At 38.0% G+C, this 15,592-nt stretch overlaps 1 protein-coding gene and 1 pseudogene across 1 annotated transcript in view; one reads left to right on the top strand and one right to left on the bottom strand.

Moving 5' to 3' along the window:
• Positions 1 to 2,259: 2,259 nt before the first annotated feature.
• RUFY2 (RUN and FYVE domain containing 2) overlaps positions 2,260 to 15,592 on the bottom strand; it is a 44,894-nt gene continuing 31,561 nt past the window's right edge. Inside the window, exons 14-18 of the mRNA XM_065894904.1 lie at positions 13,380 to 13,509; positions 12,980 to 13,074; positions 8,506 to 8,554; positions 2,495 to 2,572; positions 2,260 to 2,403 (exon numbers count right to left, since the gene is read on the bottom strand). Coding sequence (XP_065750976.1) covers positions 2,260 to 2,403; positions 2,495 to 2,572; positions 8,506 to 8,554; positions 12,980 to 13,074; positions 13,380 to 13,509 — 496 coding nt within the window. The remainder of the gene's footprint in view (positions 2,404 to 2,494; positions 2,573 to 8,505; positions 8,555 to 12,979; positions 13,075 to 13,379; positions 13,510 to 15,592) is intronic.
• On the top strand, positions 2,914 to 3,032 carry LOC136136730 (small nucleolar RNA SNORA18; annotated as a pseudogene).

The following is a 15,592-nucleotide window of genomic DNA, read 5'->3' as shown; positions in this document are numbered from 1 at the left end:
GGAGATAAGAGTAATGGCGTCTGTCCTAGAATGCTTTGTGTCAGTTACTGATTATAAATCAAATTGGTAGAAGGTACTGTGTCTAATTGAAGATTAGACAGAGTGACTAAGGAATGATTTCTCCTTGTTAGAGAAGGCAGCTTGATAATGTAAGTGGAGCCTGTCGACTGGAGTAGTGATTCATCTTATTGCCTGTACTCCCTTAATTACCTATTTAAGTACTAGGCTCATACCACTTTTTAAAAAAAGATGACGTGCTTTTATTTCCCCAGGATTACCCTATTAAAACGTACGCCTTCTAAAGTGGGCTAATTTTTCAGATCTTTTATTTATATAAAATTCACATTTTAAAACTGTGGATAGAAGAATTACAATCACAATTCCTTGGCACCATGATAGCATTACTGTGGTAGTACTCCTAGATGAGGGAATGGTATGTGAAGTTCACAAAGTACAAACTGACAGTTCTGTAACATAAAATCCAAAATAAGTAGAATGGTTTCTAGATAAAAGTCAAAACAAAATGGAGCAACTTGTATTACTGTCATAAAAGCCTGCCTACAAACAGCCCAAATCAACGGTGATGACATGAGTTTTGAGTGGCAAAGAATTTAAAGGGGGACTAAAAATCGTGGTTTATTTGTTGAATGAAACCAGCCTTGGAATTTAAGAAAAATCACATTTTAAATTTAAGCAGTTATAAAAAACAGTATTTGAAACTTTTCATTTTTGCTTATTCTCATTTTCAGCAATCATAAAAATGTTAATCCAATCCCATCAGTACAAAATAGTTCCAAGAATATAATTCATGTCTCAAATATTCCTATCAGAGCATTAAGGACCACCTATAAATCAGTATGTCAGTTCAAACTGAACACTGAAAACTGGATTAGGGAGAAGATAAATCCGAAAGTAAAACAATGGTTTCATACTTTGGCAATTTAGAAAGTTAAATAATTTTAAACTTCAATGGAAGAATGTACTCTGAGGAAACAATTCTATAGAATAAGCAACCATATCCTAGCGGGGAGGGAGGTAGCCATGATTCATTAATGCTCTTAGGAGTAATGTAGATACCTATGACATGTTTAAAAGGTTCTCAGACTTAAAGTGCATGATTTAAATTAGGCTTAAAAGTAGAACCCCAAGTGGTGAGGCTGTTCAAATGGTTAATTATACAAGGGTAACTGGATTAAATTCTTGCTATGGCAGGGATTAGTGTTTATTGACGTTCATGCTTTAAATAGTTCAAATATGAATTTAATGGCAGGGCTGAAACTACATCTTTACCCTAGGCCCTGGCTTGGAGGTGCTCAGTAAATGGTAAATATTTTATTCTGTACATATACTGTAGGAGTAGACTGCTACAGTGTAATGCTTCCTAAAAGTTAGTGGAATGGAAACATAATACAGAATTTTTTTACTCAAGACTGTCATATTAAAAGCAAAGTTTTATTGCACTTTAGACTTCTTAAATGCTTAGGCGAGAATCAAATCAGCCTGTAATCCCTGCTACTACATTTTTTTTCTGGGGAAGGGTTTATGTTTTGACTTTCAAAGGGGGTGTGAGTCCTCCCGAAGAAGTGCATATGGAATTTTAACTTACTTTCAAAATAAAAAGTTTTCAGGCAAAATAATACCTCTGTAACGCACTGTTATCTGAAAGTTATCAGCAAATGTCACATTGACTTTTTAGAGAAGGAAGGCCTTTTCTAACGCAAAATGGGCAGAGGAAGGCAGAGCAAATAAATATTGTGAAATCTTACCAAGGTAATGAAAAATGTGTTGAAATATAAATGCTTCTAAAATGTGCATTTCCAATTTTTCAGAACTGTGAAGCTTTAAAGTGCATTAAGAAAATTACAGGCACCATCAAATATCAGTTTGACAATCTGGAGAATAAAACAATCTGAATTCAGCCCTATTTTTAAGGTCTTTACAAAATAAGGCAAATGTGTTAGCTATGCTATCTGACCTCTCAATGGCGTTAAGAAAAGAGTTACATGATTACTACATCAGGAAATAGGATAAAGTTACTGTAAAGCATGCCCTATCAAATTCTTTCTGAATTACAGTGGGGGAGGAAATGTCAAATTATACAATTTATAATTCCCGTGAGTTGAATATGTGGACAGTAAAACTGGTACCAGTGCTGTCTGAAAGCTGCTTAAGAGGGACTGTCTGAATACACTGTATACACGTTCATACATAACATTCATCGTAGGTACTTTTCATACATAAGAATTTAGTTCTGGAGTATTATGGCAAGTTAGATGAGCATCTCTGAATCAGTAATGCATGACAGGAATCACAAACCCGTACTGGCTTTGGTGAAGAAGGCAAAGGCAGTTCGTTGTCAGAGCAAGCATTACAGAAAATTTCCCCACAGTTTCTACAGTGGTGCTATTAAATGGAAAAATCAGAGAAAAAAATTTTGAATAAAATTAGCCATATTTGCAACATAACTTTTGGACTCACTTCCTATCTCCCTTACCTTTCTCTTAGAGAGTGAGAATTCCTTTTCACAAAGTTTACAATGTGTTGCTTCTTTGTCTTTCAACCAAACCAGTCCCTAGTAGGAAAAATACAAATATTAATGCTCAAGTTGGTAACAAAGTTACATGTGAAAATATTTTCAACTAAGAGCATTTTATAGGAATAGATATGTAGATTAACCAAAAATGAGTCCTTTTCTTTGAAATAGTTGTAGATTTAACAAGTGTGGAATTTGCTTCAAAATAATCTGGGTGAGGAAGAAGGGATGTGGGTTGAATATAAATAAAGCAAGGTTGGCCATATATTGATAAATAGTGAAACTGGGTCATGGTTCATTTTATTCTCTTTACAACAGAATATTTGAACATTAACATGACAAATGTTTTTAACAAAAATCTATTATGGAAAGTAATTCTCTTTAAGGAAAGAACCCTAGTAAACCTACATCGTTGGAAATGCCTCATAGATTAACTGTGTGGTTTCCTTTACTCATAGAACTACCTGTTAGATCTGTGGGAAAGAACTACAAAACAGAGCTGCCAAGTAAACTATGAAAAACGTAACAGTCAAACTTTTTATCTTAGGTATTGGCATATCCCAATGATCTGTACTGTTCTAGGGTGTGATGGCTTAGGAGTGAATGTGATTTGAACCTAATACGTTTTTAGAGGGTGTCAAATTCAGAACCAGGAAGATCCATCTCCTGACACTAAACATGGTCCTAAAGTAAATCACTTGAGGAAATTGGATCCCAAAGATTACAGGAGGGGAATTTTGAAGTGTGTCCATATATTTTTTTTTGTGGTACGCGGGCCTCTCACTGCCGTGGCCTCTCCCGTTGCGGATCACAGGCTCCGGACGCGCAGGCCCAGCAGCCATGGCTCACGGGCCCAGCCGCTCTGTGGCATGTGGGATCTTCTGGACCGGGGCAGGAACCCGTGTCTCCTGCATCGGCAGGTGGACTCAACCACTGCACCACCAGGAAGCCCGAAGTGTGTCCATATTTCATTGGAGATCAAAGAAGCCTAACTAAAAGAATTGTGGGCTGACTCACATGATAACTTATTTTTGAAAGGGCTATTTTATCTTGAAGACTATGAGTTTGGAGGAACTAAGGTAACTGGCAGTGGAAAGAATCAGAACATGTGAAATTCCTTAAAAATTTATTGACTTAACTTTGTGTTACACATAATTTAAAAAAAAAAACCCTTTACACTTAAAAAAAAAAAAAAAAGGAAAGAACCCTAAAGAATATCCAGTCCAGAAACACTGAAGGATAAATTTTCATTATGTGAAATGCATGAGTCTGGCATTATGTATATATACCTTATATACAGCAAATCCACAAAATTTGAAGAGATTTTGGAAATCAGATGATTGATTTTGTTATTTTAGGTAAGACTTCACCTTAAATTCAGTTCTACACTGCTATTAATTTCCCTCACCTTCTGTAACTCACAAATTTAATAGTTACTATGTAAACTTTAGTGGCAAATATAAGTAGTGTCGAACAGGTGGGAAGTTAACTTGATACCTAAAATTTCTAACTTGACCCATTCTTTCTTTGTTGTTGTCGTTGATTTAAATTGAAAACAATTATTGAAGAATTTGGAGGGAAAATTTTGACACATTCTTAACTAACCAAGCTCTTGGCTAGAAAAAGCATTTTTTTTTTCCCTTGTGAAAGCAACTTTGTTAGGTTGTGCCCATTTTATTTCAAGAAGACCTAAGTGAAAGAAGAGTCCTCTGCTTCTGATTAATCTCATCACATCTCCCTTTCAGAAACAGCCCAGGCTAAGCTACATTGCCACTGCTTCCAAAGAACCAAGTATATCTGATTACCACTTGGGAGATGGAACAAGTGCCACCTACAACAGTGTACCTCTAAGGCATAAGACCTTTACCAGCTAATGAGAGAAAAGTCTTCCAAGCAGAAGAGCCCACAGACATATTTCTCAAAAGCCTGAGTTGTCTTGAAAGCCTTTTCTACCTGACAGAGTTCTTTGAAGAAAGTGAGACAAGGACTAAGTATTCACAGATCAAGGTCACAAGGTTAATATCAGCTCCTTCGAACACAGGATTGTAAGAAGTGAAGGTTTTAAAAAAAAAAAAAAAAAAAGAAAAGGGAAAAACCTAGACAGCTCATATCAGACACACCAGCAGAGTCACATGACTTGAATCGTGGAATTTTCTTTTAAATCAAGATGGGGCCGTAAAGATAATTCAATCCAACTTGAAGAACACCATAAAAAGGAAAGTGATTTGACAAATGTCCCAAAGCCACCTAGTGGAAGCAACTTTGCTTCCTGCCCAGCTATATTTGTAAGGGATGGAAAGCCTGATGTGAAGCAGATTTCCAAGCAGTATCATTTGGTTCAGAAGTAACCTTCTGACATCAGGGTTGAGCTTCCAACTTTATTTCCAGACTTATTTTAATTTGACTGAACTTACCCTGCCCCTCTCCCAAAGAGAAAAGCTGTACACTGTACGGTAAGCCTAGTGTATTAGCTGGAAGGGACCTCAGAGATCAGCACCTTCAAACTTTCATTTTACAAATAAGAAAACTTGACACCCAGACAGCTGAAGTAGCTTCCTCAACGAAACAAAGCTGTTTACAAGCAGAGCCAAAACTAGAAGGGAGCAAGCTACTGCTCAGCAAACAAATGGCTATTTTTCTCTGCCCAGTTCCAGAATGTCAGCCACACAGCTTAAACCCTCCTAACAGGATATTAGAGGATCCTTCTCTAGAGAAGGTCAACTGCCCCAGAGAGAAGTCTTGTAGGTACTAACATTGAGAAAGGATACCCATCAGTTCGGAAGTTAACAGATTTTTCTATGCTTGAGGCCTACCAGTCTATTACAACCCATCCCCATCCACCTAACCAACACACACAGGGCTTTCAAGATTTTTTTTTTGTGCCTTTTATCGAAATTGGGAGATTATCCAACATTTGAGGAAAGATTGGGGCATGAGGTACTCCAACCAAAGAACAAACCCAAGAATGGAATTCAGAAAAAACAGAATGGAAGTAGCAAAATAAAACTTTAAAGAAACTATCATGAATATCCTCAGAGATAAAATAACAGGATGCTATTTTAAAAAGGAAAACTGAGCGAATAAAAGCCTGCTGAGGGACTCCCCTGGTGGCACAGTGGTTAAGAGTCCACCTACCAATGCAGGGGACACGGGTTCGATCCCTGGTCCGGGAAGATCCCACATGCTGCGGAGCAACTAAGCCTGTGTGCCACAACTACTGAGCCTGCACTCTAGAGCCCGCGAGTCACAGCTACTGAAGCCCGTGTGCGCCTAGAGCCCGTGCTCTGCAACAAGACAAGCCACCACAATAAGCCTGCGCACCACAACTAAGAGTAGCCCCCGCTCGCCGCAACTAGAGAAAGCCCGCACACAGCAACGAAGACCCAACAGAGCCAAAAATAAATTTAAAAAAAGAGCCTGCTGAATATTAAAAATATGGTAGCAGAAATAAAAAAGTCTCACAGAAGGCTGAACCTGAATTCAACCAAGCCTTTAGATTTAATTTCCAGTTTACAGGCTTAAATAAGGGGCTAGAGTAACAAATTTAAGACTACTATGAACAAGCAATCAGATAAAATCTGAAATGTGAGAAACTGTAGGACAGCTGTTCCAGACCCATCAACTGGACAATAGCAAGGACCAAAAAAAAAAGACAAAGTCAAATATAAATCCATTTTCATACATATAAAAACAGGGAAATCTGGATAATATTTTGTTAAAGCTAGACATGAATGATAAAACTATAAGAAAAACAACATAATAGAGGACTGTTACTACAGGGAGGGGAATGCAATCAGGGAGCACACATGTTCTATTATAAGCTAAAACAGAGTATGCCAGTGTTTTTTTTGTTGTTGCGGTACGCGGGCCTCTCACTGTTGTGGCTTCTCCCGTTGCAGAGCACAGGCTCCGGACGCGCAGGCTCAGCGGCCATGGCTCATGGGCCCAGCCACTCCGCAGCATGTGGGATCTTCCCGGACTGGGGCACAAACCCGTGTCCCCTGCATCGGCAGATGGACTCTCAACCACTGTGCCACCAGGGAAGCCCTGTGCCAGTGTTTTTAAGTTATACTATATGTGTCCTCTTTTGCATATATGATATATATTTAACAGTGAAAAAATCTTACAGAGTTTAAAAAGTGACAGTTGGGCAGACATCCCTACGTATCTCCTAAAAAAAGTGTGAAAGCAGAATAAAGGCATACAGATTCATAAAATCTTTATCTCCATTCACCATTTCCTAGGAGGCTATTAAAGGAAGCACTGCCCAGTGGGGATTCCCTGGCAGTCCAGTGGTTAGGACTCCACGCTCTCACTGCAGAGGGCCAGGGTTCAATCCCTGGTCAGGGAACTAAAATCCCACAAGCCGTGTGATGTGGCCAAAAAAAAACACCCCAAAACAGTTGAAAGAATGAATGGCAGCAAAGGGAAATGCCAAGACAAGAGTGACCAGACCAGGGACTTCCTTAGTGGCACAGTGGTTAAGAATTTGTCTGCCAATTCAGGGGACACGGGTTCAATCCCTGGTCCAGGAAGATCCCACATGCCGCGGAACAACTAAGCCTGTGCGCCACAACTACTGAAGCCTGCACGCCTAGAGCCCGTGCTCCACGAGAGAAGCCACCGCAAAAAGAAGCCTACACACCGCAACAAAGAGTAGCCCCCACTAGCCGCAACTAGAGAAAGCCCACGCGCAGCAACGAAGACCGAACGCAGCCAAAAATAAATAAATAAAATAAATTTATTAAAAAAAAAAAGAAAAAGAAAAAGAGTGACCAGACCAGACCAGGAGCAGTAAAGAAAAAGACTCCAGAAGGGATGACTCCGACGGAAAAAGAAAATTAACCAGTTACCCGACTCATATTACTATGTGAAAACCTTTTATCAAGAAGCACTTTACAGAATTGTTTGAAAGTATAAGAAAACGCTGATGCTCAAATATAACAAAACTTAAAGGGGCGGGTAGGGGGAGAGTAAATATTAACTCCAGAGGAAATAAAAAGTAGTTCAAGAAAGAAAATATAATTACAATATACTACCTGGTCCGGCAAGGAACAATATTTAAATAGTCATAATAAAGAATACACAGTAAATAAATGTCACAAAAACTTTTTCTTAATTATACTGGGAGGGCAGTGAAGAGAAGACAGACCAGGGTGAGACTGAACAAAACTCCTCATCCACCATGCTAATGAGGCAACAGATAGGTCTAAATAGTACTTAAGAAATAGGGGAATAAATACCAGAAGAAACAACTAAAGGAATTAAAAGTAGCCTCCTTCTGGTGGCAGGAGCTGGGGTGGATAAGGGACAAGAGGGTGAAAACAAGACACTGCTTCCGTTTTGTTTTTTTTTTTAAGTTTTCCTAGTACAATTTGACTTTTTAAATTACTTTCATGTAACACTTTGATAAACCAAATGGGTAGCTTGTGTAGTAGGAAGCCATCTGCCACTGAAGTACTCACACAGGGACTGTATTTTCTCCTCTGTTGTAAAGAGATTCTTGCATCCAGATACATTCAGAACCATACACTAATAAATTGTACCAAATCACTATCATATACATTAACTTACTCAATATTCAAAGCAACCCTATGCAAAATCATAAGCCAATTTCAGAAGAGAAAACTGAGACTCCATGGGGATATTTGACTTGATGAAGGTCAAAAACTAGTAATAGACTAGCACAGGAATTTAAGGATTATCAAATTCAAATGCAATTTCACTCTATCTTACCACACTTTGTAGGAAAGTGGACAAAATTATTTCCAAGGTCATTTCCAACATGAGGAATTTTAATAATGTGTTCTAAAGGTATAGGGAAGAGATGGACCCCATCCTACAAGCTCCCCATTCACTGCTTCTGCTTCTATATATCCCAGGATTCAATAATAGTACACAGGGCCTTACCTTTACTGGAGACTTTCACATATATCCATACCTTCCTACTTGAGGAAAATACTTACACTCACCTGCAATGCTTTGTTGGCTTCTTTTATATCTTCTATTTTAAGTTTTGATCTAAAAAGATTATAAATAGGTCCAAATTTCAGTACACATTTTAAAATATAGACCGTCTAGTAATTCATTAGAAAGGTATTGAATTTTCATAGGATATAAAATTGTATATACTATATTATTCTAATGACCTTCTTTGGCTAGTGGGATTATATTTAATATTTTCCTATATTTCCAAAATGTCCTAAAGCAAAAATAGTTTTGAGATTTAAAATTTGCTTTTTTAAAGAAACAATATTGGGCTTCCCTGGTAACGCAGTGGTTAAGAATCAGCCTGCCAATGCAGGGGACATGGGTTTGAGCCCTGGTCCAGGAAGATCCCACATGCCGTGGAGCAACTAAGCCCGTGAGCCACAACTACTGAGCCTGCGCACCTAGAGCCTGTGCTCCGCAACAAGAGAAGCCACTGCAACGAGAAGCCTGGGCACCGCAACAAAGAGTAGCCCCCGCTCACCACAACTAGAGAAAGCCTGCACACAGCAACGAAGACCCAACGCAGCCAAAAATAAATAAATAAATTTATAAATTAAAAAAAAAAAAGCATATTGGTGTTTTCATGTGGTTATGACTACTAATGACAGCTATTATTTACTGTAGCCTTATGATGTACCAGACACTATGCTATAAACTTTGCATGCATAATGTCATTTAGTCTTCAAAAACACTTATCAAGATGAAAAAAGTGAGGCCTGCTGAAGTTTAGGTGGTAACTGGGGAAGCCACAATTCAAACCCTGGTCCTCTGAGACCCCAAAGCCGACAGGTTAACCATTATGAACACTATTTCTCTAGCAGATGCAAAAGAGTGGTAAGTGAGAGTGGAAATATTAAGGAAGATATAATTGTGATAGTTTTTCACCTTTTGAAAATACATATTAACATACAGACTATAAATAACAATAATTATCTGTGATCCCACTACCCAGAGATGATAATCTCTAAATATCAATGAGTATGTGTATTTCAAATGGAAAATTATTTACAGTTTCCCACATGACTTAACAATATATCCTGAAAGGCTTAGAGCTACTGACTTGTTATTAACTATCTGCCACATCATTATATTAAATGGTTACATGGTATACCATGAAAAAGAATATGAAGTATGTAGTTTATATAATTATCCAGTGCTGAACTTTCAACTTGTTTCAAGTTTTTTTGCCACAAAATTGTTCATTAAAGTTGAAATGACCAAAACATTTGTATTATTTTTCTTAGGATAACAACTTAGAAATGTAATTACTGGATCAAAAGGTACATAAAATACTAAAGTCTCTGCTACTGAAGCAGAACATTAGGAAACTTGCTTTGCCCTACAAATGCTCTGTTCCAAGACATAAAAACAAAGTGTTAGTCTTTTATCTGGTGCATAATGACTCTTACAGTGGGAATAATCAATGTAAAATTACACAGTATAAAAATATTAACAGAGTAATCAAATTTTCTTGGCTGAATTCAGATCTACAAAATGTATCCAAGGAAAATTGATGCTGGTGGGAATTTTGGCCAAAACAGTAACTGCTATATAGAAAAACTAAGTATGGAATAAAAGAGCTTACTTAATGGCATTCACTACAGAAATACTTTCTATATGAAAATTTACTGGTATTGATATATTTCTGGTTAAAATGCCTCTATTCATAAATATGGACTCTAAAAAGCTTGCCCCCTTCTGATAAGAATTGCCAAAGTACCTAAAGAAAAAGAGTATCAGTTACAGTTCCACTAAACACAATGTACAAGAACAACTTTTCCTTGTCCCAGACAAGGAACAGATGTCTATATTATTAATTTTATTTAAATTCTATTTAGAAATATGTATTTGTTTGTGAAAATATTTCCACAGAATAAAAACAGCATAGAGAAGGGTCAAAATAAAACATGAGAATGTAATAAATGTGATACAATTATGACACTATAGGAAAACATCCATAAATTATACAAGCCTCTGATAATCCTGAAACCCCTCCTTTGAGGAAAAAAAATCTGTAAGTTTCTTTATATGGAAAGAATAGCATTTACAGAGTACTACATTTGGAAGAGTCCTGGTAATTTCTTTTTTATTCTTTTTTTTTTTTTTCTTTGGGCGGTACACGGGCCTCTCACCGCCGCGGCCCCTCCCGCCGCGAAGCACAGGCTCCGGACGCGCAGGCTCAGCGGCCATGGCTCACGGGCCCAGCCGCTCCGCGGCATGTGGGATCCTCCCGGACCGGGGCAGGAACCCGTGTCCCCTGCATCGGCAGGCGGACTCCCAACCACTGTGCCACCAGGGAAGCCCCATTCTTTTTTTTTAACTCATATTCTTAAGTAAAGTAGAAAAAAGCAAAAAAATCCTACCACACACACACACAAACCAGCAAACTTCAAAAGAACATGCATACAGTGCCGTTACACAGGGATTAGGTATGCAGTCAGTATACAAGGGAAAAATTTAGTAGTCAAAAAAACCCTTGAGGGGCTTCCCTGGTGGCGCAGTGGTTGGGAGTCCGCCTGCCGATGCGGGGGAGGCGGGTTTGTGCCCAGGTCCGGGGGGATCCCGCATGCCGCAGAGCGGCTGGGCCCATGGGCTGTGGCCGGTGGGCCTGCGCGTCCGGAGCCCGTGCTCCGCAGCGGGAGGGGCTGCGGCGGTAAGAGGCCCACGTACAGCAAAAAACCCACAAAAAAACAAAACTATAATTTGAGAATCAATGAACCAGAATAAAAGGAAAACAACGAAATTCTGAATTCAGCTATCTGGACATCTAAGTGATCATGCCTCTAATACAACTATAAAGTCTCTAGTATTGAGTGGGAGATGGGTGAAAAGTAATACACATTCCTTATTTTACTATTCTAACCTGTTTTCATATTAAACCTTTATGATCTTAAGTAAATGTAAATATATTTTTTGTTGTGGGGATTGTTCACTGTTGAGTCCCTAGCACTTAGAATAGTGCCTGGCACATAGTATGTGTCGGATGAATACATGGAAAATCAGCACCTGGTCTGGCTCAAAATGATCAATGAATGGATGCCAGATTAGAATAAAAATCTTGCTTATTGAAATCACAATGCAAATTGTTCTTTGTACAAACAAAAACATCTTTATCTTTTTGAGAGCTGGTATTTCCTTTTGTGGTTTTAGGGAACTACTCTTTTCTCGGCTGAGCCTCACAGCATGTGGGATATTAGTTCCCTGACGAGGGATCGTACTGGCGTCCCCTGCATTGGAAGCACACAGTCTTAACCACTGGACTACCAGGGAAGTCCCAGGACACTACTCTTTACTATGCCCTTGGTAATCACTCTCAAGACTTCCTAATGGAATCCCAACTTTAGCAATTAAGTCTCCATTCCAGTATTTCTATTCAGTTTAATGATTACAAAAGATATATATGACATATATATATAGCTAATCATATCCATATATATAATGAAATCCTCATATATGGATTTGTTCTGAGGTTAGCTAACTTTGGGGATTGATACTTGGGAGGAGGGAGGCAACTGTTTATTTTATACCTTTTGGTGCTCTTTGTCTTTTTTTGGCCATGCTGCACATGGCACGCGGGATCTTAATTCCCTGACCAGGGATGGAACCCACGTGCCCGGCAGTGGAAGCGCAGTGTCTTAACCACTGGACTGCCAGGGAAGTCCCCTTTTGGTGCTCTCTGAATTTTCTAACCATATAAAACATCAAAGGGATTTATATAGGTGATAGGCTTATGGGTCATTGTGGCTTTCTTTTACTTGTTTGTATTAAAAAAAAATGACACTATTTTTTTTTAATGTGACAGTGGTACATTCAATACTAAATTAAACACTCCAGAGTTTACCCTAGATAGTTGACAATATGTTCAATCAGGGCACAAAGATGAAGCTAATCCAAAACACAGACCATGTGGAATAAGGAGGAAAATGTGAGAAAGACAGAACGCCATTTCTCCTTCTTGTCTTCATATAAACCCAGTAACACTTCATTGTGACAGAACCACCCACAATGCATGAAGTCAAGCCTCAACTCCAGACAACATCAAATACTATTCACTTTTCACAATGCTGGCTCCTTCTCAGAACAGTCTGAAAAAGTTCTCTCCATATATTTTGAAAATTTGACTTTTGTTCTGAGAAAAATATATTAAATGAACTTCTGAATTCTCTGATTGGAAGAAATTAAACAAGAGTCTTAGATTTCATCTACTGGAAAATGTTTAGAGCTAACACTTACTAAAATGAACTTTAAAAAAAATCTCTCCAATCCACACCCTTATTTGTTAATCTTTAAAGTTGCTGTTTGGCTTTGTTTTTTTTTTTTTTTTTTTTTGGCTTTGTTTTTAATAGTTCATATCTTTCTATTTTATATTTAAACTCTTCTGTCTACTTGGTTTGGCACACTCATAACTTAATAAGGGTCAATGACTACTTAGTTGGAGGAAAAAAGAGAAATTACTCGCTAAGTTTGTTGCCAAGTTCTTGAAGAGCTTGCTCCTGTTCGTGATATATTTTTTTCAACTGGTGATTTTCATCCTGGAGGTGAAGGAACTCCTTCAAAACAATAAAAGACAGAAAATGCAATTTAAAAGAAACAAACTAGACACTGCATACATACAATTAAAGGATAGGAATGTATCCTTCAGCTTTTCATAAAAAATAGCTGCTCTAAAAAAAAAAAAGCTGCTCTATCAACTATCAGCTATTTTCCATTCATTTAATCTCCTTACTGATATTTTTAAAGATGACCAGTATACTCTGTTTCCTTGGTATAAAAGTAAATTATTATTTGATCCTCTTTTTAAATAACTTAACTGTCATCAAGATAGAATTTTTTAAGTTTTACCACCATTATTTACTTTTTTAAGACTAATGATTTGTTGGGTCTCATTTCTAAGATGAGATAAGGTGTCTTTCTCCTTTTGAAGATCTTCTTGCAAAGTTTGCCTCCATTCCTTCTCAATCTTCAGATCGGTTTCCAGTTGCACCCTTGAATGACAAATAATACAGAGAAGTTCAGTGTTGTTTCTCACATGACGGTTGTATGTATTCTTCATTAACAGCATCTCTTTGGTTGATTACTTTCACCTTTGTAATGCAATTCTTCAGGTAGTTTCTTTCACAAATATTTTTTAGAAAACAAGTTCAGTAGCACAGGGTTTTCAGATCTCAAAGTCTCAGTTAATTTGTCAATCACAAAAACCTCCTGCTAAATGACAATTTGTCATTTATTAACTCTGTATACATAAATGCTGTATAAGCATGGAAAATGCGTGGAAGGGCACACCATACTATAAAGACTGGTTATATCTTAGAAATGGAACCATGTTCTGGACCATGAGAAAATTTTTACCACAAACTAATGAAAAGTATTATTCTGATATAAGGATTACAGCAACCACAAAAGCAATTCAACATCAGAAACAGAAAAATCAGCCCTGGTGCCAAGCGCTACTTTGCAGATTACTGTTGGAAGCTGACCCATTACAGTACAGAGCTAAAACCAGGGAGACACTAGAGGAAAATTCACACTGTCTGAAAATGCCAGTTCACATTTGAAAGCTCTATTTCACCATTCAAACAACAGGTGCTAGCTGGAAAAACAAAAGTAGTCAAATTCTTACATTTTAGGAAACCCCCCCAAAATAATTCCAATAATTATTGCTCATAAGTAGTTGTAACAGGTGAGGTATATACTAATAATGCCATAGTTCCTAATACTATACATTTTTAATTATAATGTTATGTCATAATATTGAGAATATCACCGTATTACATTATATTATTTTTTTGTGTTAATATTACTTTTGTTTCCTCATAAAGTTAGCATTTCCATCTACAGCCAAATTATTTTCAGTGAAGCAATTTTAGATTTTATAATTAAGGTTGAAGAGACAAGATACCTCAAAATGGAATTTACAAATTGTTGATAAATACCATTTCACCACAAATTTAAAAGGGATACAGAGGGACAGGTATATGCTACTAACACTGAAGTAAGCAAAGTACAGAGTGAGTGCATTGTTGAGTGGCCGCATCATCCAGAATCAGAAAAAACTGAGAGAAAAAGCAAAGGAAAAATTTTGTTTTTAAGTTATTTAAAATATATTGTCAAAATACACGTTGACCACGAAGGGCAGAAACCATAAAGGGAAAAAAGAACTATATAAAAATGTAAAACGTCTAAATGAAAAAAACCACTATGAACAAAGTTTAAAAATAGGGCTTCCCTGGTGGCACAGTGGTTGAGAGTCCGCCTGCCGATGCAGGGGACGTGGGTTCGTGCCCCGGTCCAGGAAGATCCCATGGGCCGTGGAGCAGCTGGGCCCGTGAGCCATGGCCGCTGAGCCTGCGCGTCCGGAGCCTGTGCTCCGCAACGGGAGAGGCCACAACAGTGAGACGCCCGCGTACTGCAAAAAAAAGATATAAATAAATAAACAAACAAACAAACGAACAAACAAACTATAGGGGCTTCCCTGGTGGCGCAGTGGTAGAGAGTCCACCTGTTGATGCAGGGGACACGGGTTCGTGCCCCGGTCCGGGAAGATCCCACATGCTGTGGAGCAACTAAGCCCGTATGCCACAACTACTGAGCCTGTGCTCTAGACCCCACGAGCCACAACTACTGAAGCCTGCATGCCTATAGCCCGTGCTCCACAACAAGAGAAGCCACCGCAATGAGAAGACCCCGCACCGCAAAGAGGAGTAGCCCCCACTAGCCACAACTAGAGAAAGCCCGTGAGCAGCAACTAAGACCCAATGCGGCCAAAAATAAATTAATTTTTTAAAAACACACACAAAAAAACTATAAACTTAGAAAACATTTTCACTGTATGTGAAAAACCCACAATAAACACATAAAGAGCTCTTATATAAATAAATATTAAAAAGCTGAACACCACAGAGGAAAAACTAGAGGCTACGAACTGGCAATTCACAAAATAAAGAAATACAAAAGGCTATTACTAGTAATCAAAGATATGCAAATTCAAACAATAAAGCACAATTTTTCAGGCTAAATGATTCCTTTAGGTTAACTGAGATACAATAGTGTAGACCTATAGTAACTGAT

The sequence above is a fragment of the Phocoena phocoena genome, chromosome 16, assembly GCF_963924675.1.
Source record: "Phocoena phocoena chromosome 16, mPhoPho1.1, whole genome shotgun sequence".
In the NCBI taxonomy this organism is placed as follows: Eukaryota; Metazoa; Chordata; class Mammalia; order Artiodactyla; family Phocoenidae; genus Phocoena; species Phocoena phocoena.
Note: the sequence above shows the minus strand (reverse complement) of the source record. Positions and strands in the feature narration are given on the sequence as shown.